The 22,307-nt window shown below is 43.5% G+C and overlaps 1 protein-coding gene across 3 annotated transcripts in view; it reads left to right on the top strand.

Moving 5' to 3' along the window:
• Nucleotides 1-22,307, top strand: part of TRAPPC8 (trafficking protein particle complex subunit 8) — a 1,010,076-nt gene that overhangs the window by 728,177 nt on the left and 259,592 nt on the right. For all 3 annotated transcript variants that reach the window (XM_069220084.1, XM_069220082.1, XM_069220083.1), the window contains 2 exons: nt 8,899-9,056; nt 18,377-18,819. In XM_069220084.1, coding sequence (XP_069076185.1) covers nt 8,899-9,056; nt 18,377-18,819 — 601 coding nt within the window. The remainder of the gene's footprint in view (nt 1-8,898; nt 9,057-18,376; nt 18,820-22,307) is intronic.

The following is a 22,307-nucleotide window of genomic DNA, read 5'->3' as shown; positions in this document are numbered from 1 at the left end:
CTGCAGATGTGGTTGCAGACTCTCCGGGGGCAAAAGTAATTCTGCTCCTATAAGATTTAAAGAGTCAACCTACTAGATACTCCCTGAGGTCATCGACAAGGCCGAACTGGCTGTATAGGGCATCAGGCCTTTCCCCAGACGTTTAAAGAGCAGGGGCCGGTTTTGATCCTGGATGTCGGTTTATCACTGACCTGGTGGAACTGTTTTTTGCAAATTGTTATGTGTTTAAAAGCTCCTGCTGCAGAGTTCCTTCTATATACAGCAATTTTCAGACAACAATAAAAATATCACAGTAACGTTGGTGATTAATGTTCCTGATGGAGAAGGATTGGAGTTTTGTCTAGTGGCAGTTTTGACTCGTATAAAGTAGTGCAGTGGGCTAACTTGCCTGCTGCAAAGAACATGTACCATGCAGATCACTTAACTGTATTTTATGTGGATAAATCATTAGGTTACTGTTTTTGACATAGAGACCTTTTTGTTACTTGCTATTCATATGTTAAAATATTAATATAGCACAGTGAGCTATGAACTGCCATCAAAAGCTGCATGCAAACTTCATGATAGAAGTTAGAATGTTATATATTTCTCCAGTCTTTCATTATCCTAATGTTGCTGAAAAGGGCTTTTGTGGCGAAATAAGTTATTAGTAGTAAAGCCAACTTTAACCCCTGTGTTACATTTTGAATCCTGGGTTTGTGCTTCTCCAGACCTAGCTCTCTTTAAAAAGAAATACCTACCAGTATGGAAGACATTTGAATCCCACATCTTGTAGTCACCTTTGTCTTCTGTTAGTATCTATACAATGATTTATAAACGTATGATTCATTGGACCTGTATGTGTGTAAGATGGAAAGTGCTAGGATACCCTGCACTTGTATGAGGGGTGCCATCAAACAAATGAAATACATGTGAGAGAGGGGTACTTTTGCGGAGTGATAATGAAGCAATCCGTGGAGGAGGTCATTGGTGTCAGTCGCCCAACTATATTGTTGCACCGTGATAACTATGGCCCTGCTGTACCACTTACTGTGGTAGACGATACCAACATCCCTCTAAATGGTCTTTCATTGTATTCTCAGCTTCTTGGCTGGGCTTAACAGTGAATGAGTGCACTTGTTATATTTAAATTCTGACTGACTTCTAGCTGCAGATTCCTTGCGTTTAAGTTCTCTCCAGGCGTCAGACTGGATCAGGAAGATTTTTCATGAGCAGTACCCCTGCGTGCTAGTGGGTGATGCCAATTGGCTCTGCATCCATCATCTGTGCCGTACATGACTTTGCTGTTCTTTTCTTGCAACGCCAGCCAGACCTACCCTCAAGTCATTTTTTGACAGGACTTTTTTGACTTTTTGTAGACTGTTTTTCAGGTTTACCTCCTGGTGTGGAAGGTCTTGGGACTGGTCACGGAGCCCAAAGTCATCTTTGTCCCATTCTAGGTTCTTTGGACGATCTGGTAAGTCTGGGTTCAACAAGAAGAGCAAGAAGTCAAAGCGGTCTTTGATTTCTCCTTGTCCGTCAGCTGATGAGACGAGAGAGTGTCTGCATTCTAGACCTCATTCTTAGGGAACATTCTTTGTGACTCCCTCATTTTTTAGGAGCTGGAGCCACCCCTGCCCAACTTAAAGTGTTTTGTGAGGCCATGCTCCTCATTTTTTAGCAGTCTGACCACATAGGGTTGAAGGGGTTCCCGTCAGGTTCTGTGATGACTGCTTAGGCCTTGTCGCTGATGGGCCCCCTAGGATCCAGTGCTGGATCCAGACCAGCACCACTCGTAACATCTCAACCTACACTTACACGGGTCCCAATGCCAGTACTCCCAGCGCCATCCCCATTGTCATCTGCGACATGGAGCCGGATGGGCGTGCCTCGACACTGACTCCAACACCAGCAGGAGCCTTGACTCCTGGATCGGAGACTAATCCCTATTCTGTTGGGCTAGGCTCAGGGAAGAGTGGAAGGGGTCACTCAACTCCTTAGAATACCAGTCTATGAGGAAGAAATGGACTGACGTGAGGATCTGGGTGAAGCCAGTAAACTTGGTACCGCTCCAGATACTGGTTGGCTCTTTCCCCTGCCTTAGCTATGGAGGAGGTAGCATCCTATACAATGGTGGTGCAGGTGGCAGCTGAGGTCCTAGACCTCCAGCTCCTCTTGGTGGCAGTCAAGACTTATCTCTTGATATAGGTGCTGCAACCGGGAGTCTCTACATCCAAACCCCTACTACCTTCCAATGATGCCCTCACGGACGTCCTTTTGGGTAACTGGTCGAAACCCAGCACAGGGGCTCCTTTGAATAGGAATATTGCCCGCCGCCATCACCCCGCACCTAGGGACCCAACATTCCTCAAGCACCACCCTACTCTTGAGAGCTTGATGGTCCAAGCCTCTCCGTTCCCAAACTAGACCTGACAGCAGTGACAGATGAGTCACTCATGCAATGGGGCAGCCATCTGGGAGAGGTGGAGATCAGAGGACTCTGGTCACCGCCGGAATCCAGTCTCCACATCAGCCTGCTGCAGCTCCCCGCAGTCTGATTGGCATTGAAAGCCTTTCTACTCTCCATCAACGGAAGGCTAGTGCAGTTGTTCGCGGACAACACCACAGCCATATTGTACTGCAGCAAACAGGGTGGGGTTGTGAACCCTTTGTCAGGAGGCTCTGCGTCTCTGGCCATCACTGGAACAGTAGGGCATATCCCTGGTGGGTCATCACCTGGCGGACTCTGAATGTCAGAGCAGGTGAACTCAGCCAAAAATGCCTAGCGGATCACGAATGGCGTAAGCACCAGGAGGTGGCACAAGGACTCTTTCACCAGTGGGCAGAGCCTTGCATAGATCTGTTCACCACCGTCAAGAATGTGCTATGTCAGTTTTGCACTCTGGAGTTTCCAAGGCTGCTCTGCCTTCTTGTGGTTGCCTGATCAACTCTCTTTGTTCAAGTCCACTGTCATACATAGATTCATCAAAGGTATTACTCATCTTTTCCTTCCTTCCCCATTCATTAAACTCCAGTGGAACTTTTAATTTGGTTCTAACATTTTTGATGTGTTCTCCTTTTGAGCCTCACCACAGTTGTCCCATCAGGCTGCTCACATTGAAAACAGCCTTCCTTGTGGCAATTACATTTGCCCGTCAAGTGAGTGAGCTGCAGGCCTTGTTATCTAAGCCGTCCTACCCCCCTATATATCCTGACAAACTGGTGCTTCGCACAAGGACCTCTTCTGTACCAAAAGTGGTGACACCTATTTATGTGGCCAATCAATCACCTTACCTACGTTTTAGGCACCCCCACTTTCTTCTAAGGAAGAGGAGAAACTCCACTGTCTGGGCCCATAAAGAGCACTGGTGTTCTCTCTTGATTGCACCTGTGAGTTCTGGGTGACCTACCAATTCTACTCGACGTTTGGATGTTTGAAGGCGGGCTCACCACAGGCAGTTGTCTTTCACCTCGATTATACAGCGGATTTCCTGCATTCCCTGGGGTTGATTACCAACATGCTAAAATCACACCAGACTCTCACTCAGACACACCCTTTCATTGGCGCGGTACTGAATTCAGTGCTATTGCTAGCCTAACTTCTGGAGCGGCGAGTACAGGATATTTGTGCTATGATTCAGATGTTTCAGCCTCTATCCTGTATTTCAGTGAGAATGACTCTGAGGCTTGTTGGGCCTCATGGCCTCCTGGGGTACTGCTCACAAACATTACTGGATCCAGTCTGTCGCCTGGGGGTAATTCTAAGGTAAGGAATCTGCAGCCAGATAGTCTTACATAAGGTAAGTAACCTTTTAATTTATGCTGCTCCCTGTTGGCGGGAGCAATATGTTGTTCTGTGTGGCAGAGAAACAAAGTACAGGTCTGCTCCCTACCGGCCTGAAGCATTTTTAAAGCTCCTGCCTGCTGAGAGCAGACTTTGTGTTTGCTTCTGTTTGGTGGGAGATTCAAAATGATCCGGTGTGGGCAAGGAAACCACTGTGTCCCTGGGTTGGGCCCCACTCTCCTTATTAAATACATTGAACCACATGGGATGCCGTCCCTGGGGCCGAATATGTCTCAGGGAGCGGGACCTTGTCCCTCCTCCTTAGGAAAATTGTTCTGGGAAGGAACTTTTTTAAAACTTTTTTTTTTAACACACTTCTGGCCTGGGTCCCCACATAGGACCCTGAAGGTTAGAGTATCGCTACCTTGCCCCCTTATATCGTCTTTTTTTCCAACTTCAGGAAAGGGGACTAAGTCCCAGAGTCCTCTAATTGCTGCCAGCATCATTTTTCTGATGTTGCTGGCAGCCAATGAGAGAGCCCGCAGGAACCAGATGCCCCAAGGGAAAAAAAGCTCCCTGGGCCAATCAGAACATTCTATTTTTAAATTTGCAGTCCTGCAAGTCTCTCGCGAGCATCTTGCGAACCCAACCATCCAGATATGCCATCATTTGTGAGCCTTAATATCTCAAAAACTACTGATCAGATTTACAGTAAATCGCAAAATAACAATCTGCAGACAAAAATCTAGCTTCCTGCCAAATTTGGTGTAATTCCATGTAGCAGTCTTTTGTGGTAGCGCTTCAAAAAGAAGTCTGTGGAAGAGGCATGGAGATTTTGCATTTTTGACCCACCTTTTTTTTTTCTTGGCCCCGGGTTGACATAGCACCCCAAAATTTTCCTTGTACAAACTAGAGAAAAAGTGCACTTTTTTCTTTTTTTGGAAGTAACTGATGTCAACGCTCTGGGGAGGCACATATATAGGCACCACAAATGTCAATTTTACTGGGGCTGCTGCAGGTACTGCTCAAAAATTTTTGAAATCCAGTCTGATGCCTGGAGAATATTCTGAAGGTAAGGAATCTGCAGCTAGCTAGTCTTCAAAATGTAAGGCATTACTGAAGGTAAGTTACTTGTTCTTTCCAGCCTACATCTCAGAAGGGCAGTTTGATATCCTAAACTAAAAAAGCATACTTAGGATCCTATACTTTTTCAGTGAACGTGAGCATACAGGCACAGAAAAACACTTTTATCCGACTGAGTAATAGCAGTAAAACCAAGAGGAGACATTAAATATCCTCATCTCTTAAAGATTAAAGAAACAGCTAAGGTGAAAAAAGAAAGACTGTTGTAACCTACACGTTGTCGTTTAAAGACTCCAATGTCATACATTTTAACAAAGTCAGCAATATTACTGTAATCTTTTCCTGTCACCAAAGCGCAAGGCTAGAAAAACTGCTATTAGGTTTAGGAAAAGCATGACTTGCGATTCTGCACTCCTGATGAAGGTAAGGGATGATCAGTTGGTAATACAGTTTGTCTGAAGATGTGTTCCTGGAACTTTGCAGGCCTGTACCTACATTTAAAGGAAAGGGAGAGCAAACTATGCTTATTTCTTAACTCTTATCTCATACCTTGTTTGCAAGAGATGTAGAAACCTTGGGTATTGATTTACAAAACTATACTAGCCTGGATGTTTCAGCCATAAAAGAACAAAAGGAAAAGCTGAGTGGCAGCCTGTTATTGCTTAAAACTGATGTGGGTTTAAGGAATTATAATATCATATTAAGATCTTAAAACCTTATCACAAGACGAGTTAACATCAATACTAGTTTTCAGATTTATTTAATTAATGTCTACACTTCTCCCACAGTGACAAAAGTTCGGAAAGAAATGACTTGCATATCAACCCAAATTAAAACTTGAATTGATTTAACCAAAAATCCAACTGTATTATTAACTGGCAAATTCAATTATGTTTTATTACAATTAGCAGAAGAAGAACATGGGGTGGACTGCGCTGACCAGAGGAAATATTTATTAAAACAATATGTAACTGGTCAGGTAGATCAACCATTTATATTTTTTTTGATCTTGGCCTTTGACAACTGAATGAGAGACACATAAAAGCTCAACCATCACACGCGACCGTTAATGCTGAAGGACCAATATTCCATTATTCACTACACCTTTATTCATTCAACGGGTTTCAACATAACAAAGGAGTTCCACATCGTTACCAGACCTGAAAGCAACCACAACTTGCAGCATATCATAGTAAGTCAAAAAGTAGAGATACTGACAAACAAAAGTTATATTGATGACTTGAATAGGAAGAAAAAAGGATTGTGTGGAATTCCACCTTTAACAGCAAACAACAGTATACTTGGATCCAAACCTTTTTCACTAAAATAATGAAGACTACAAATAATGTGTCTGCAAACTTGGTTTTAGATATTCCAACTTGCACTTAAGCGCCTGTCTGAAATATTTGATATTGTGGCCAGAGCATATCAGTTGGAAAGAAAAGCTCAAACCATGAAGCCTGATCCTCTCAAAATGTAATAAGCAAACACATTGTTTAGGGAAAAACTGAGACAACCTTATGAGTCTGATCCCACTCCATCAAAATTCTGGATCTTAAAACATTTTAAACCCTGCTCAATTAAGAAAATAATTAGGATCGAAAGAAGTTATAGAAAGCAGATTTGGACAGAGCTGTAGGTCAATCCTCACAAAAAACATGCAAAGATCTGGTCCGTAGAGAGTGCTGGAACTAACCCCTATAAAATGGGGAGATTAACGTATTCCATATGGAATCTACAAAGAATACCTATCAAATTTGTATGTTGGGTCAAAACACAAAACCCATGATATAATCATGAAAAGGTGTCCTGATAGGCTATCTCGCTGCTGAATGCAGAGTGAGTCATTAAACCTCTAACAGCTTGCATGCTCTGGGGCCCAAATCTGCGGCCGAATGGTCTACCAATAGAAGTTTTGAAATTGAATTAATCAGAATGAGGCATATGAGTAACTGTAATAATTAACATAGCAATTTACTCAGGTTGCATACTAACATCTTAGAAGGCTCAATGTTCAACCTACATACAAAAGAGGCCTGAGAGACTCTCCAACAAAGCAATTGTCTGATTTTGTTGCTGGATGCATATGTGAAAAACCTTGTCAAATGTGCTGCAAAAATGGGCAGGAGAGACAGTCGATCAGACAGGTTTCTACCCAAAATGCTCTAGACAGACAATATTGTGGCACAGAAAGCACACCTGAATAAAATTATTAAACTTTTTGCGTGCTTCATCGATTTCACCACTGATTTTGATCAAGTTAATAGATGTAAACTGTGGTCTATACTGTATTCCTGCAGGATAGACCAAAAAGCCTTTACTAAAAAAAGAACACCAAGTACACCTCTGGATCCTGTATTACCCTGAGACAACCATACTGAGATTTTATTATGAATGCACGTGAATTTCTTTTTTTAAGATTTAGATTTTTTTCATACATACCTTTTATTCAGTTTGATAGTTTATGACCACCAGTGTATTTCGGATATGTAACCTGGCTCAGAAAACATTTGAACACATTCTTTGTCTTCTCTTAACTGCTCGATCACCACAAGAAATACTTGAAAACAATTTTTGAGACTGAAGGAATAAAAATGATAGCTGATGTAATTTTATTTTGGTTTTAGAGGCTCTCCTCCAAAATATGTAAGTCCCATTACAGACTGCTTAAATTTGGCGACTAAGATTCAGGAAAGTAAATCCATTGGTGGAGGTAGGGGTTAACAGTGTCAGACAGTCCCTTTGGTATAAAGCTTTGTTCTTTTTGCTTTGCTTCATTTTTTAACTATGCATTTACATATTTATTTACTGTATTAGAATTCTGTTTAAAGAAAGTGACACAATAAAAACCCCAAAAATAAAGGATTCAACACCGTCTGTAATTACACTTTGCGTAGATACAAAATCTTCCTGCAGATTCCTCCTCATTCTCCCTCCTTCCCTGTGAACTATTGCCTTGATTAATCCGATCCCAATGTATACAGGTGTGTTGTGTGATGCATATGTCAATCGTGGCTCTGTTAGTTACTCTCCTCACTCCTTGATGAGGACCTGAAAAATATTCAGCAACTGACCTAAGAATGCACTCTATATGCCCCGGTGATGTCAGGTTTGGAACCGGAGTCATGACTAGAGCTTTGTTTTACCACATGGTGGCGTTGGCGAGAGATTGATGAGAACAGTTTTCCAGCCCAGCTGGAATATTGGAAGAATAATTCTTAAGGTGAGGAATATGCAGAAACATTATGTATCCAACAGAAGCAACTTTACTGAACACAAGTAACTTTTTCTACTACTGTAGATTTCTTGCAGTAATAAATTCCACTCAAAAAGTAAGTGGGCTTTCCAAAACATGGTTTGCCTTGGAAGTTTCAGAACAGCTGGAAACGTGCACATTGGCTGGCATTCCCAAACTTCTTTCTAGAACCCTAGGAATGCCAAGCGCTGGAGTAACTCCCCTTTTAGGATGGAAAGTTGACTGTGTCACTCCTAGACTAGCTGGGCGTCAACGGGACCACCTTTCTCCTCTGGGAAAGTAGTTTCCCCAGAGGTTAACAGATATGTGCATTTTCATAGAATGTGATGTTCATCTTATGTGGAGATCTTCGCAATGGATATTTCTGCACAGCAGTAATGAAAATGCAGTTTATTCTATTATTAATATGTAAAAATCTTTGTTCCTGCTTATGTTTTTAAATATATGTTCTTGCCAGTGGATTTTAACTGCATTGTTTTTTGCTGTATGCTAATGTATATACTGTTCTCATTCTTTGAGCAAATATTCATTGTGCTCCTCATGTGAGGAATATATATCAAATACTGTAATTGACTTTTCTTTTATTTGTAAGATTACAGCTTGTTGAAACATTTGGATGACAAAGGTATCAATACTCCAATCAATTAACAAATCGTTTACCCGCTTTTTGATTTTTTTAAAATTACATGTGTTTCTTTTGATCTTGGGAACATTGTAACTGTTTACTCTGGACCAGACTTAAACCTTGGTATGTAGCTGTGAATATTTTTGATTTGCTTTTGTTTGCCATTTCCAGGAAAGTTCATGTCTAATGGAATGTCAGTACGTGGTCGGCAAGATTTAGAAATTCAAGGCCCTCGACTTAATAACACAAAAGAAGAGAAAACCTCCATTCAGTACGGAGCAGATCGTCGTTTAGATCCCATTATCACCCCTGCTATGCCTTTATTAGAGGTACTGAACTATTTTTTTGGTCTTTTTAGATTTCTTCAAATAACCATAGAGATTAAATTATTAGATCACATATTGCTTATACTTGAGACCCTTCTGATGGCCTATAGTTTGAATTCAACGTTGCCTCACGACCACACCCTCACACTGTTTGCACTTAGTACTTTGTCACCCAGCTATTGGGGATTGTCTTCTACTCCTAAATATATACTCCACCTGCTTGCTTGATTTCCACTGATCTATAATTGTTCACTATAGACTTAGTTTCACACTCAGTAATTGTAGAATAGGTGGATGTTGTAACTCTCCAGACAGACATTAATCATTCACAGTTAATAGAAATATCTGATAGAGACTTCTAGATGTAGATTACTTACCTTTGAATTTCCCAGGCTTCAGAGTGAATGCAGAAACATTTGCGCGAGCAGTGCCCCTGTGTGCCGGTGGATGGCTTAATTCAGTTCCTTGTAATGGCGTCTGCATTGTGACATCACGGTCAAGTATTAAGGCGCAACCAAGGTGCACAGACATCAGTTCTTTTCTTTCCACGGCTTTTACCCCTGATCCAGAGAAGAGCTACCTCAGTTTCTTTTTGACAGATTTTCTTGACTTTTTGTCAACTATTTTTGAAGTTTGTCAAAGAAATGTCTTTTAGGAAGGCAGGTTTCAAGCCTTGTGGTGCCTGTTGTTGCGTCCTGTTGGTTACGAACCCCATTTGGTCTGTTTATGTTGTCTTGAGCGTGACCGTGACTCAGTCGTCCTCGGATTGCTGGGCCAGTGCACCGAAAGCTTTGGGGTAGCGGTCTCTAAAGCTACTTGTGGCCTGGCGGTCAACACCAGCTACCACGACTCCTAGTAGATCTCTGCCCGATCAAGAAGGTCGCAGGACTGCTCCAGGAGCCCCAAGTCATCTTCGTCACACTCAAGGTCCTCAGAACACTTGGGGAAGAGGCACAAGAATAAAAAGAAGTCTAAACGAACTCCGCCTTGTCCGTCAGCCAACTTGACGAGTGAGAAACGTCAGTGTTTCAGGCACGGTTTTGCTGAGCCATTGCCAGGTCCAGCTCAGCGCCTCCCCCCTTTTCCGGGAGCCGGAGCGACCCCCGCTGAGTTGAGGGACTTCTACGAGTCCATGCACCTCATGTTTGTGCAGGTCAACCTCTCTAGAGTGTCTTTGGGTCACACAAGGTCAGAGGATGCCCCATCATGTTCCATGCCGGCGGCTCTGGCCTCTGCTCCGATGGGGACTCTCGGATCCAATATTGGATCCGGATCGGCACTGGTCATGTAAACCCAATGTTCTCCAGTGCCAGTCCTGACGCCGATGCTCCCGGTGCCTCCAGCTCCCACCAGTGGTGCTAGTCCATTCTCATTCCTGACGACTTGGAGTCGGAATGGCGTAGATCAACGCTGATTCCGGCGCACATAGGGCCCAGTGGCTTCAATTCGTTGCCTGAGCATTTGTGGAGCAGCCAGGCATGGGAGAAGAGTGGGAGGGGTCTGGACCATTTAGAATATCAGTTATACACCCCTAGTGAAACTCTGGACTGGTATGAGGAACTAGGAGATGCCAGTTGGCTGGACGTCACTGGTGTCTATGTGGCTATGGAGGAGGGAGCATCTTGCACAATGTTGGTGAAGAGGGCAGTGGAGCTTGTTGACCCTGTACTTCTGTCATTGGTGGACAAGACTAACCTCTTGCCGAAAGTGCTTCAGCCCAGGGCTTCCTCATCTTAAACCCTGTTAACCTTTAATGAAGTATTGAATGGTGTCCTGCTGGGAACTTGGTCAAAGCCCATCACAGGGACTCCTGTGAACAGGACAAATATCTGCCGCCATCACCCTGCCCTGGGAGATCCTACTTTCTTCACCCACCACCCTGCCCCTGAGAGCTTGGTAGTCCAAGCCTCATCCTCCCATGCCTCTAAGCCCCCCTAGTCTGGTTCTGCAAGACCATGGGTGCCCAGTTGGAGGGAGAATCATCCAACATCATCTCCCACACTAGCAGGCCATTACATCAGACAAATGGGTCTTGCAGATCATTCAGAGGGGCTGCTCTCTTCGTTTCAATCCTTCCCTCCCCCAATACCGCCAACACAAGAACGGCTGGCAGAGGATCATCTGCCTGTGCTCCAAGAGGAAGTTTCAGCTCTTTGGCCAAGAGAGCTATAGAAAGGGTTCCAATATCAGAAGTAGGCAGTTGTTTTTATTCCCACTACTTTCTGATTCCTAAAAAGAACAAGGGTCTTCGCCCTATTCTAGACCTGAGAACTGTCAATCTCTTCCTCAAAAAGAAAAAGAAATTACATTACGACCCCTGTGTCGCTGAGGGTGTGTGACCTGTACTCCCCACCCCATGCTGTTTCTTTCTAAGTGCCCCCTGTCTCGATAGGATTCCATTGGGCGCCCAACACCAACTTTGACCTCTGCACCGGGCTGGCCCCTTGTTGCTGATGGTGCACCCTTGGTTTCTTCTTAAACTTTGCCCTGTGCACACCTTAACCCCCCTTACAGCTGGGATCATAAGTCGAGTACTTAACTGCAAATTGTGTTGTTAATTTTCCTCCCCTAGGACTGCATTGCCTTCTATGAGAAATTGCATTATGTTCACTTTTTTTAAGCTGAAAAATATTACTTACCTGTAGACTGTTTTACCTGTGAATTCTAAACACTTGAAAGTGATACTCTCTTGAAACTGTACTCACCTGAAACAAAGATTCTATTGTTTCTAGAAATAAAGTAACAAAGTATATTTTTGATAGATAAAATAATTGTCCTGGATTTAGTCATTGAGTGTGTGCCTCATTTCTTGTGTGTGCACAACAAATGCTTAACACTACCCTCTGATAAGCCTAGCTGTTCAACCACACTACGACAAAAGAGAGCAATTAGTGTTATCTACTTTAGCCTCTGTAAAACCTCTTGGGATCCACTGGACTCTGTGCACACTGTACCTTGCTTTGGTATAGTATACAGGGCCAGCTCCCTACACTGAGTTTCTGCTAAGCAGATCGCCAGTGCTCTTTTCCCAAAAACAGATAACATGGTGTACAGTTGGCACACTCCTCCACCTGTGCAAGTCCCTATTAAGTGGTACCCCTTGTACATAGAGCCTGGGTACAGGAGAGGGTCCCTAACGACTGCTGCACTGATTGTGTCACCCTCAGAGACCCCTTAAAAATGAGAAGTACACATCTTCCATTGTAGTCTGTGTGCCATGTTGCAAGCCAGAAAAAAAACAAGTTGTCACTGCAGCTAAGTGTATGTAAGTCACTACTAAGGCAGGCCGCAGTGCACTTACTTTGTGTCCATATCTAAATGAGTGGATATGGCCCTGTGATGCTCAGCCCCATTGCTGAGCTTTGCAAGTGAACCGGGAGGCCGTTTCAAGGTATGTGCTGGACAACCATCAACGCAAGTGACCCAGTCACATACTGGCTTCACCAAACCCTATGGTTTTCGGTATCAAACACCTCGTCTTGATAAATCCGAGCCGATGCCAACCTCTCCTTTATTCGGAAATGCACCCAGTGTACATCTTAAAGGTGCCCCCTGAACCCTACTAGTCTATTGGTGTGCTGACTGACTAGTTTAGTTCTGTCTGCCATCACCAGACACGTTTTGGTCCCCTGGAGGTGAGAGCCTGTGCTCTCAGAGGTCAGAAACTATGCTTGCCCTGGAGAGGGATGTTCCCACCCACTCCAGCAGGATGGCTAGCACATCTGCATACCAAGGCCTGGGTCTTCAAAAACCCTGCAGCCTTTGGTATGCACCCCTGGCTTTGCCAGTCTTGGGTGTAGGTACCCCCTGCCCTGAAACCCATTTGGCACCAGGAAAGGTGGAAAATTAGCTAGTCAATAGGCATGTACCACCCCTTGGCTAACCACACCCCTAAGGTGGGCTATCTGAGGTGGACATTCAAAGAAGTGTTCCACCAGCTTGGTTTTGGTCCGAACTAGGCTTTCTGAGATAGGGATATGCTCACTCCCCACAAGAAGTGGTCATAACGGGGTGTAGGCACCCCCAAGTTTAAGGTGCCCATTGGCCACTACCCTATTCGCCCCCTAAAACACCCCTATTTTCAGTATATAGGTGGGTCCCCAACTCCAGAACCCAGATTTGCTTAACATCGAGAAAAAGAGGACACAGAAGAGCCGGATGAGCGAGAACTTCTGATGGACGCTTGGTAAACTCTTCGGCCAAAACTGTGCCTGCTTATCTACTGCCTTCCCAACAGTCGCAAAAACACGATTCGTCATGCAGCTGTGGGGACTCCATAAGCCTCGGAGGTTCTCTAGCACTTCGCCAGCCTATCAGCATCTCCGTTGGAGTGGAGGATCCATTTTCCTTCTGCTTGCAGTCACCAACCGCAACGTCCAGTTTACCATCCTGCTGACCCCTGGGTTAATCTTCACAGCAGCTGTTCAGGGAAGCGGTCCCCATGCTCCAAGAAGTCAGTCCTGTCTCCCCACCATTTGAAAAGACTCAAAGATCCACCAGAGCGGAACTGCACCAAAACTTGGAGTACTTGGTTACTTGGAGTACTGGGTTACTAGGACCCCTTGCACCAACCAAGGCTGTAAACCAATAAGGGCTGCCCTTGACTATCTGCATAGTGCCCCCTTACGTTGGGTCACTGCATAGATAGCCAGTTTCCCACACTCCCTTTCATCTGAGCTGTTCTGGACATAGTGCAGTTTTCGGCTTAGCCTTTAGAGCGGCGAGTCCAAGCTATTCAGGTTATGATACTAATGTTTTAGCTTATATCCTGGATTTCGGTGAGAATGACTCTGAGGCTGCTGGGATTCATGGCCTCCTGCATCCTGCCGGTGAATTATGCCAGATGGCATATGTGGGCTTTGCAGTGGGTGCCGCATCAGGGGAATCTTTCTGACTTGGGACAGATCTTGGAGGAAATTGCAAAAGATGTGCAATGGTGGCTTCTGAACTGGGACAAAGGCAGACTCCTTTCCCTTCCCAAATGAGATCTGACAGTAGCGGCAGATGCGTAACTCCTGGGATGGGGTGGCCATCTGCCAGAGATGGAGATTAGGTTTGGGTTCTTTGGTCTCCGACAGAATCCGTACTCCACATCAATTTGCTGGACCTCCGGGTGATTCATCTAGCATTGAAAGCATTTCTTCCCTCTGTCAAGGGGAAGTTAATGCAAGTGTTTATGGAAAACATCACTGCTGGGCTGGTGGGGTCGTGAATCTTTGTCAAGAGTCTATGGACATGGTTGGAACAGCAGGGCATAAACTTGGTGGTTCAACAGCTGGCAGGTTCTCTGAATGCTAGAGAAGATGAACTCAGCCATCAATGCCTAGCAGATCACGAGTGGTGTCCCCATTCGGAGGTGGAACAAGTACTCTTTCAGGAGTGGGGAGAGGCTTGGTTAGATCTGTTTGCTTTTTAAGAGAATGTACAATGTCTGCTGTATTGCATGTTGGAGTTTTCAAGACGCCGGTCATTCGAAAACTCTTAATCTCGAGTGGAATTCAGGCATCCTGTACTCCTTTCTGCCTACACCACTTCTGCCCAGAGTTCTCAAGAAGATCAGGACCGACCGGGCCCAAGTCATTCTTGTAGTTACGGACTGGGCACAGAGTCTGGTATCCCGAGCTTCTGAAAATGAGGCTGCACCTTCAGGAGGATCTTCTGTTGCAGTAACAGGGAGGGTCCTCCACCTGAAACTGTCAAGTCTCTGCCTACTTGCATTGAGATTGAGCAGAGGCAGTTGATAGCTTTTGACCTTGCTCCCGAAGTCGGTAAAGTTAACTTGCCTGCCGGGTGGCCATCCTCCAAAACAGTATAGGCCTGCGTTTGGCAAAAAAATATAACATATTGTACAGAAAAGTCTTTCAACCTCTTTCTGCTTCTCTTTCTGATATCCTTCTCTTCAATATTACATTTCTTCAGCAGGGCTCTGCTCTGGGCACTGTTAAGGGTTATCTCTCGGCTTTGTCCACCTTTCAGTGGCTGGGTTTCTCAAAGGGCTTGTTCATATGTTTCCCCTTATGCCCTTTATCATGCCTCAGTGGGATCTTAACTTAGTTCTTGCATACCTTATTTGTGCTCCCTTCAAGTCACTGCACAATTGTCCCCTCCGGCTGCTTACCATCCAGACAGCCTTTCTGGAACACAGTAAGATACGGAGGCTTGGATGAATAAGCCTGCAGCTCACTCTCCAGGTAGATGTTATTGTCACTTTCATGACAAAGCGGTGATATGCACCTGGGCCTCTTTCCTCCGGAAAGTGATGACCCCATTCCATTTGAGACAATCTGTCACCTTGCCACCTTTTAGGCTCCTTCACATCCCTCATAAGAAGAGGAGTGACTCCACCATCTGGACCAAATAAGAGCATAGTCGATTTACCTTGACCGCGCAAAAGAGTTCCAGTTGGACTGCCAAATCTTTGTGAGGTATGTTAGGGTAAAAAAAGGCTGGCGAGTACACAAGCGAACCATTTCGCTCTGGGTTGTTCTCTGCATTAAGATCTGCTATGCCCTGGCTAAAAAGCAGCTTCCTGACGGCAAAACGGCCCTTTCCCAGGAAAAGCTGCAACCACAGCATTAGCTTCTCTCAGGCAGCAACTGCACTCTTTTGCCAAACACTACTGCTTGGACAGTGAGGGACAAGCATTTTGCCTGTTCGGTTCTGCAGGCCTTTGTAATTTACAATCTAAGTGTCTGTGGCGTCACTTCTAGTGACGATGGCAGAACCGAACAAAGCCACCCAGAGGTACCGCTCATGCAAAAGTTTCCCGATCCAATCTGACACCTGGGAAATTCAAAGGTAAGGAATCTGCAGCTAGATAGTCTCTACCATATAAAGCATTACTGAAGGTAAGACCACTCTTTGTATTGGCATATTTAATACAATTTATTCACACAACTGATAATCATCAAAAGGTTTCTTGATCAGGAGAGTGGTGCTTAAATTGACTGTAGTTAATGGCGCCTCGACCATTGCTTAGTCTAAGGGTATCATCTTTAGAGGAGCGTCTTCACAGGTGATAGTGCCCCTGATGCACAGAGCGTTCTCTAGGCCTTATTCTGTCCCGTGCATACCCTGCAAGCAGCCTCTGCACTTAAACAGTAAAGACCTGGGCTTGTGCTCCATATGGCATGTCTGGGCTGGGGTGGAGCACGACCTGCCCCTCACATGAGACCCGACAAGGAAAAGCCTGCTGGCTCTACCACCAATATTAACTAAACAAATACGGCCTGCCAGCTTAATTTCTGCCCCCATCACACCACCACCCCCCCCACTCCCCCCAACTCCCCCTTAGCTGTTCTCAGGGACTTCAGCGGTAAGTAATCGCACAGAAAGGTGATAGGTCAGATGGTCAGGGTTGTGTTTTTGCTTGGGTAACTGTCTGATCCACCCTCTGCTCTCCCACACCTTCATTCCAGTTACCCGAACAGTGGGCAGCAGTCAGCTGCATTGACACCAACAGGCAGACGATTCTGACTCCTTGGGCCCCTTGCCTCCTCCAATGGTGGTCAGCCTTGTAGGGAAGCGGACAGGTCAGAAGTCCACTTCCAAGACTACAATAGCGAGAATGGTGCAAAATCATAATAGCAGTCACTGGTAGGGGAATGTGAGGAAATATGCAACATACTGTTCACCAGTCATGCCAACGGGAGAAGATCTTAAAAAAGGGAACTTGACCCAGCCCACACATCCATCTCTCTGCCTTTCAGGCTTTGTGTATACCAGGAACTAAAAGAGAACAAAACTGACTTTCCTGGTAAATACTTTTAGAGCTTTGAGAATTGGGCCTTAGGATGCTGAAGCCCTGTGCACCTCACGGCGTAACATATACCTAGTTATTTGCACAGCATGGACTGCATGTGACTGTATTGTAATACAACTTCTTCACAGCTCTGACTGCCCTCTGTCCCAAGCGATCTCTGATGGTACCGGCGATTTGTTTGAGCTATGACATGTAAACTGGCTTGGCATAAGCAACAATTCGAAGCCGCTCACCTTTAGAATTCAAGATTAAATCCCGAAGTCCATAAAGAAATGTGATTATGGAATGATGCTTGTGCAGATATGCATTGTGATGTGTGCATGTCATCATATACATTGTGATGCATGGGTAGGAGGCACAGCTGCCAGGTCGTTATTTTTAGACCACTATTTTCACATGACAGATATCTATTAACAACCGTAAATTAAAGTTAAAAATAAAAAAGTTAAAACGTAGTACACATAGATAAAAAGGGAGAGAGTGACATGGCAGCATTTCCATCTGAGGACCCTCATGAACAAAATGCCTGACTTAAAATCTGGCACAAAGCTTACTGTGTCACAGCAGTGACGGACATCCCGTCTGTCAAAAGCTAAATCCCATTATGTCCTATGAGATTTAGATTTCAGTGGACAGGATATCCGTCAACATTGTGAGAGAGCAACCAGTCTGCCAATATCTAAATCAGACCCTAAGTAAGTAAATAAATAATTAAATAAATAAAAACATTTAAAATGGGGGGTGCGACTGGGAATACTGGACTGTAGGGAAGGGTAAGGACGTAAGAGAGAGTGTGAGGGAGCAGGGGAACAAGTAGGAGAAACAGCAAACAAATACATGCAAAAGCAGTGAAGAAAGGAATACTGGGGGGGATGGGGAGAAGTGGCGTAAACATTGAGGCGTTTAAGTGTGTGGGCTACCAACAAGAATCTCTCCTTTAGGTCCCTCTACACCCACTGGACAAGGAACAGAGAATTATGATACAAAAGAAAACTTGTGTTTGGCTGATTCAAATTATTTCTATTAAAGCTGCACTTGGCTGTGTACAGAAAGAGAAAATCATGATATTCTCGGATTCATACTGTACTTGTTTCAGAATTCGAAGCGACTTGTACGAAGTGGCAGCCATTTAGCAATGGGTTTCTTTTACTATGAAAACCATTGCAAGATTGCTAGCCAAGCATGCATGTGTCATGATACATGCTTTTACATACAAATGGTAATTAAAAAAGGCACTGTCAAAGCCGGTAGCTAAGCCTTTCAGAGCCAAAACATATTGGCTTTGTAATGCTTGTATTTTTTCCAACTGAATTCATGTCCAATTCTCTGTACAGTGTTACTCTGGACACTGACATTCTTTAGAAACAAAGGTTGGTTTCTTAGTTTTCTTATAAGACCAGAGGCTCATCAGTATGTTTACTGAGGCTGTAACTGTCATATCTGTTTGTAAGGGAGGCTTGGGTTTCTCTTGGTAGCATGTATTATTCAGATAAAATAACTTATTGGAACCATATTAATATGTTCAAGACACTAATATTGTAATGTTTTTTCTCCCCTCTAGGTGTTCTTTATCAATTTTCCAACTGGATTACTATGTGGAGAAATCAGAAAAGCATATGTGGAATTTGTGAATGTGAGCAAGTGCCCTCTTAAAAATTTAAAGGTGGTTTCCAAATGTCCAGAATTTTTCACCTTTGGTAACAATACATCTGCTCTGACACCGCTGAGTCCTTCCACCTCTGAGAACTGTAGTGCATACAAGACTGTTATGACAGATTCTACCTCAGAATGCACAGCACTGTTGTCCTCTGCTGCTCCTGTAGAGTTTGGTGTTAGCTCTAGAATTCAAGCAGAGGTAATAGACATCCCCCTTACAGACTCTGTCCTTACCCCTGGTGCTTCAGTTCAGCTACCTCTATGGTTACGTGGACCAGATGACGAAGGTGTTCATGAGATCAACTTTTTATTTTACTATGAAAGTACAGAGAAGCAGTCAAAAATGAGGTAGGTGTTATCTTGTTTTTTAGCTTCATTATAGAAATCTTAACGTATGCTCCCCTAAACTCATTTCCAATAGAGTTATACTCTAGAAATGGTCAACGGTTTGTCAGTACAATGTTGAACGTTACTAAAATATAGCAAGGTTATCAATTGTGCGTTCAATTACTGCATCATTGTTTCAACAAAAGTGTACAAACATTATTTGTAGATTGCAGTTTACCTTTAAATTGTGTTTTTCACAGACGTCCCCATCCCTTTCTTTCTATGTCACCAGTAAGTAAGTGAATGTATTTTTGTTGCAAAATGGTGGGGTACTGAAAAATGCTTGAAATAGCTCAAACTGTTCGCTATTGATAACATCAGGCTAATCCTTAATTTACGGGGTGCAGTTAGACTGGTCCTTCTGGCTCTCTGCTGCATTACGTATTGTAGACCCCTCCATTCTGCTCAGGATACTGTCCAAGTTTGGGATTCATGGTACTGTTTGAGATTAGTTTAAATCCTGCTCATTAAGTTCTTTAGGTTGCTAGGTGCTGTCATATGTGAATGGCACTTAGTTGTTGATCCTACTATACAAGTGCTTAGCAGCCAGTCTTAAAAACTGCATTTTGACCATCAAGCTATAGAGAAGACATATTTTCAAAGTCCATGTCTGTACCCCATTCCTCCTGCCCTCAGTGATCCAATGTACTATTCTTACCAACATTTTGAACTTGGTAAGAGGGAGATTTTGAAAAAAAAAATAGGGAATGTATTTTCTCTATTGACTTACATTGAAAAGATGAGATTTTAGGTAGGAGACAAATAAAATAAAGCCCTTTTGGGATTAAAAACATTGGCAGTCTCCTGCTTGAATCAGGTCTTTTGCCATGTGTGGTTGTACTGCTACTGCCTCTTCCTTGTGCTCTGAATGGTCTGGTATAGTGGTTCCCAACCTTTTGACTCCTGAGGACCCCCACTGAATCATTACTGGAAGCTGTGGATCCCCAAGCAATTTGTACAATTTAAATTTCAAACATTAAAACAGTAATTTGCAAAAAATACACTAACAAGTACACACCAAACAAATACTCAAATTACAATATAATTATTTTATATTGAAAAAATGTGCAAAAAGCGAAACATTTTTTTATGGGAAGGTTGGCGCTGCATCTCTACGACTAATATTTCAATGCTTGGTTTTGTTTAGGAAAGGTGAATCCTCAGTTCAGGTTAAACATTTCCCAGACTAATTCTGTTTTTATGTTTTAGGTACATAACATCTGAGAAAGCTTTTTCACCTAAACTTGTGGTGGGGAAAGGAAGCAAAACCATAAGGGCCTCTCATCTCTCCATATCTTCTCTGTCACGTGAAATTCATTTGTTTCACAGCACCTCATACCTGTGTAGGGTGTCGGAGCACTTTACAGGGGACTACAACGTGTAGGATGCACATGTCATCCACAGTGGTAGGCATTTTCTAAGAGTGCTTGGTGTGGAGAAGCAGAAACTTAGGATTCAGAACACAACACAGTATTTAGCATTGCCTTTAATAATAAGAATGTATTTCTACTTATTTCTACACAAGAAAACCTTTTTTTAGCAGCATAAAGAAAATGAAATACCGGGGGAAAAAAACAACTTTCTAATTTGTGCTATGCAGTTTGCATGCAGCTCTTTAATGGCAGTTCATCGCTCACTGTGCTAGATTATGAACTAACTTATGAACTGTAACAAAAGAATCTCTGTGACCAAAGCAATAACCCACTGTGCTATGCACATAAACTACCGTTCTTTGCATGGTACACATTCTTTGCAGCAGGCGTATTAACCGTATGCACAACCTTTGAGTCAAAACTGCCATTACACAAAACTTCCATCTCTCCAGCAGGTAGGTTAATCACTAGAGTTATATTAATGCTTTTACATGTGCCTGAAAGCTGTTGGATGTACAATTAACTTAGCAGTGCTTTTAAAACTGCTGCAGAAAGAAAGTAATAAATATAAAACATGCACATGCTTATGTGAGAGACCCCAGCTGGAGAAATGCCTTCCTCCTGGCCCAGGCCTGCGGACGCCCCTGGGAATGTGTCACAGAACCCTGGAGGTCTGCGGACCACAGGTTGGGAATTGCTGGTCTGGTACGTTGCCAGAGCATTTCTTGCCCGTCCTACATGGTTGGTTTGTTGCCCCTGCCCCTCTTGCCCCTGCCCTCCACGCTCCATTGTGCTACCACTGCCCCTCATGCCTGCCCAGCGTGAAAAACTTGTTGCCTCTGCACCCTCCTCTCTGCCTTCAATTATCCCAGTCTGTGCCCCTGACATCTGCCTCCTCACATTATTCTAATGCATAACTAGATTGCTAACATTCTATATTTATTGCAAAAGAGTGTCACGCCTGACGTCATCTTGATGTAATCAAAATTTGAATACCTAAAGCATTTCCTTTAGAAATTCTGAAAATGAGAGGGTCTTATTCCCATAGAAATTGTTAGTGCACTAAGAAACTTAAATGAGGACATATTTTCTAACTTCTCAAATAGCAACAACGCACTTTAAATTATTTGCTATCTTGATGTTCTTTTATCCAGTTGATCTCTTGATTATATATTACACTTAGGGGAGAGAATGTGGCATTACGGACGGAGCTGCAGACTTTGTAACTGTGGAGCCATGTTTGAGTTTCGGCTTCAGCTCGACATCCTGTGATTCTGGGCAAATCATTTACTCTCCCCACCCTAAAGCCCAAAAGGAATGTGTCCTTGTGTAATGTAACTGATGCTCATGTAAACACTACAATAACGTCAGGTCTAGTCTGCGCTATATCAAACTGCAAAAAAAAAAAAAAGCAATAAGAGTTTTGCATACTTCTGTTATTGGGCTATATGTGGGCAATATTTGTGCTACATTTTGGATCTTTTTTCTCCGGTGGCCATCTTGGGAGACTTATTTATTATGAAGCTTCCTAATCTCCTCATTTACTGCAATATTCTCAGTAGAAAATGCTTTCATTGCTCCACTTCAATCCCATCAAGATGGAGGACAGATGTGCCGTATGTTTGGCATAAATTCAGAATGTTGACACTCTAGTTGCACATTAGCACTCTAGAGAAAACTGATGATCTCCACAAAGTTATTAACTGACAGTCTGCTGCTGGTGTTGAAAGAATATCTTTCAGTCTACATGTCAGCATGTTTTAATGAAATAGAAGGGGAAGATATTAGAGAACTCACTTAAATGTATCCTAATTGTTCTTTCTACACCTAGCCATAATTTCTATGACAAAGTCAAGCCCCTCATTTTGTTTCTTTCTAAACTAAGGGCCTGATTACAACTTTGGAGGAGGTGTTAATCCGTCCCAAAAGTGACTGTAAAGTGACGGATTTACCACCAGCCATATTACAAGTCCATTATATCCTATGGAACTCGTAATACGGCTGGTGGTATATCTGTCACATTTGGGACGGATTAACACCTCCTCCAAAGTTGTAATCAGGCCCTAAATGTTTTAA

Source organism: Pleurodeles waltl, chromosome 2_2 (assembly GCF_031143425.1).
Source record: "Pleurodeles waltl isolate 20211129_DDA chromosome 2_2, aPleWal1.hap1.20221129, whole genome shotgun sequence".
Taxonomy (NCBI): domain Eukaryota; kingdom Metazoa; phylum Chordata; class Amphibia; order Caudata; family Salamandridae; genus Pleurodeles; species Pleurodeles waltl.
The sequence above is the reverse complement of the archived record's forward strand: the minus strand, read 5'-3'. Positions and strand labels throughout refer to the sequence as shown.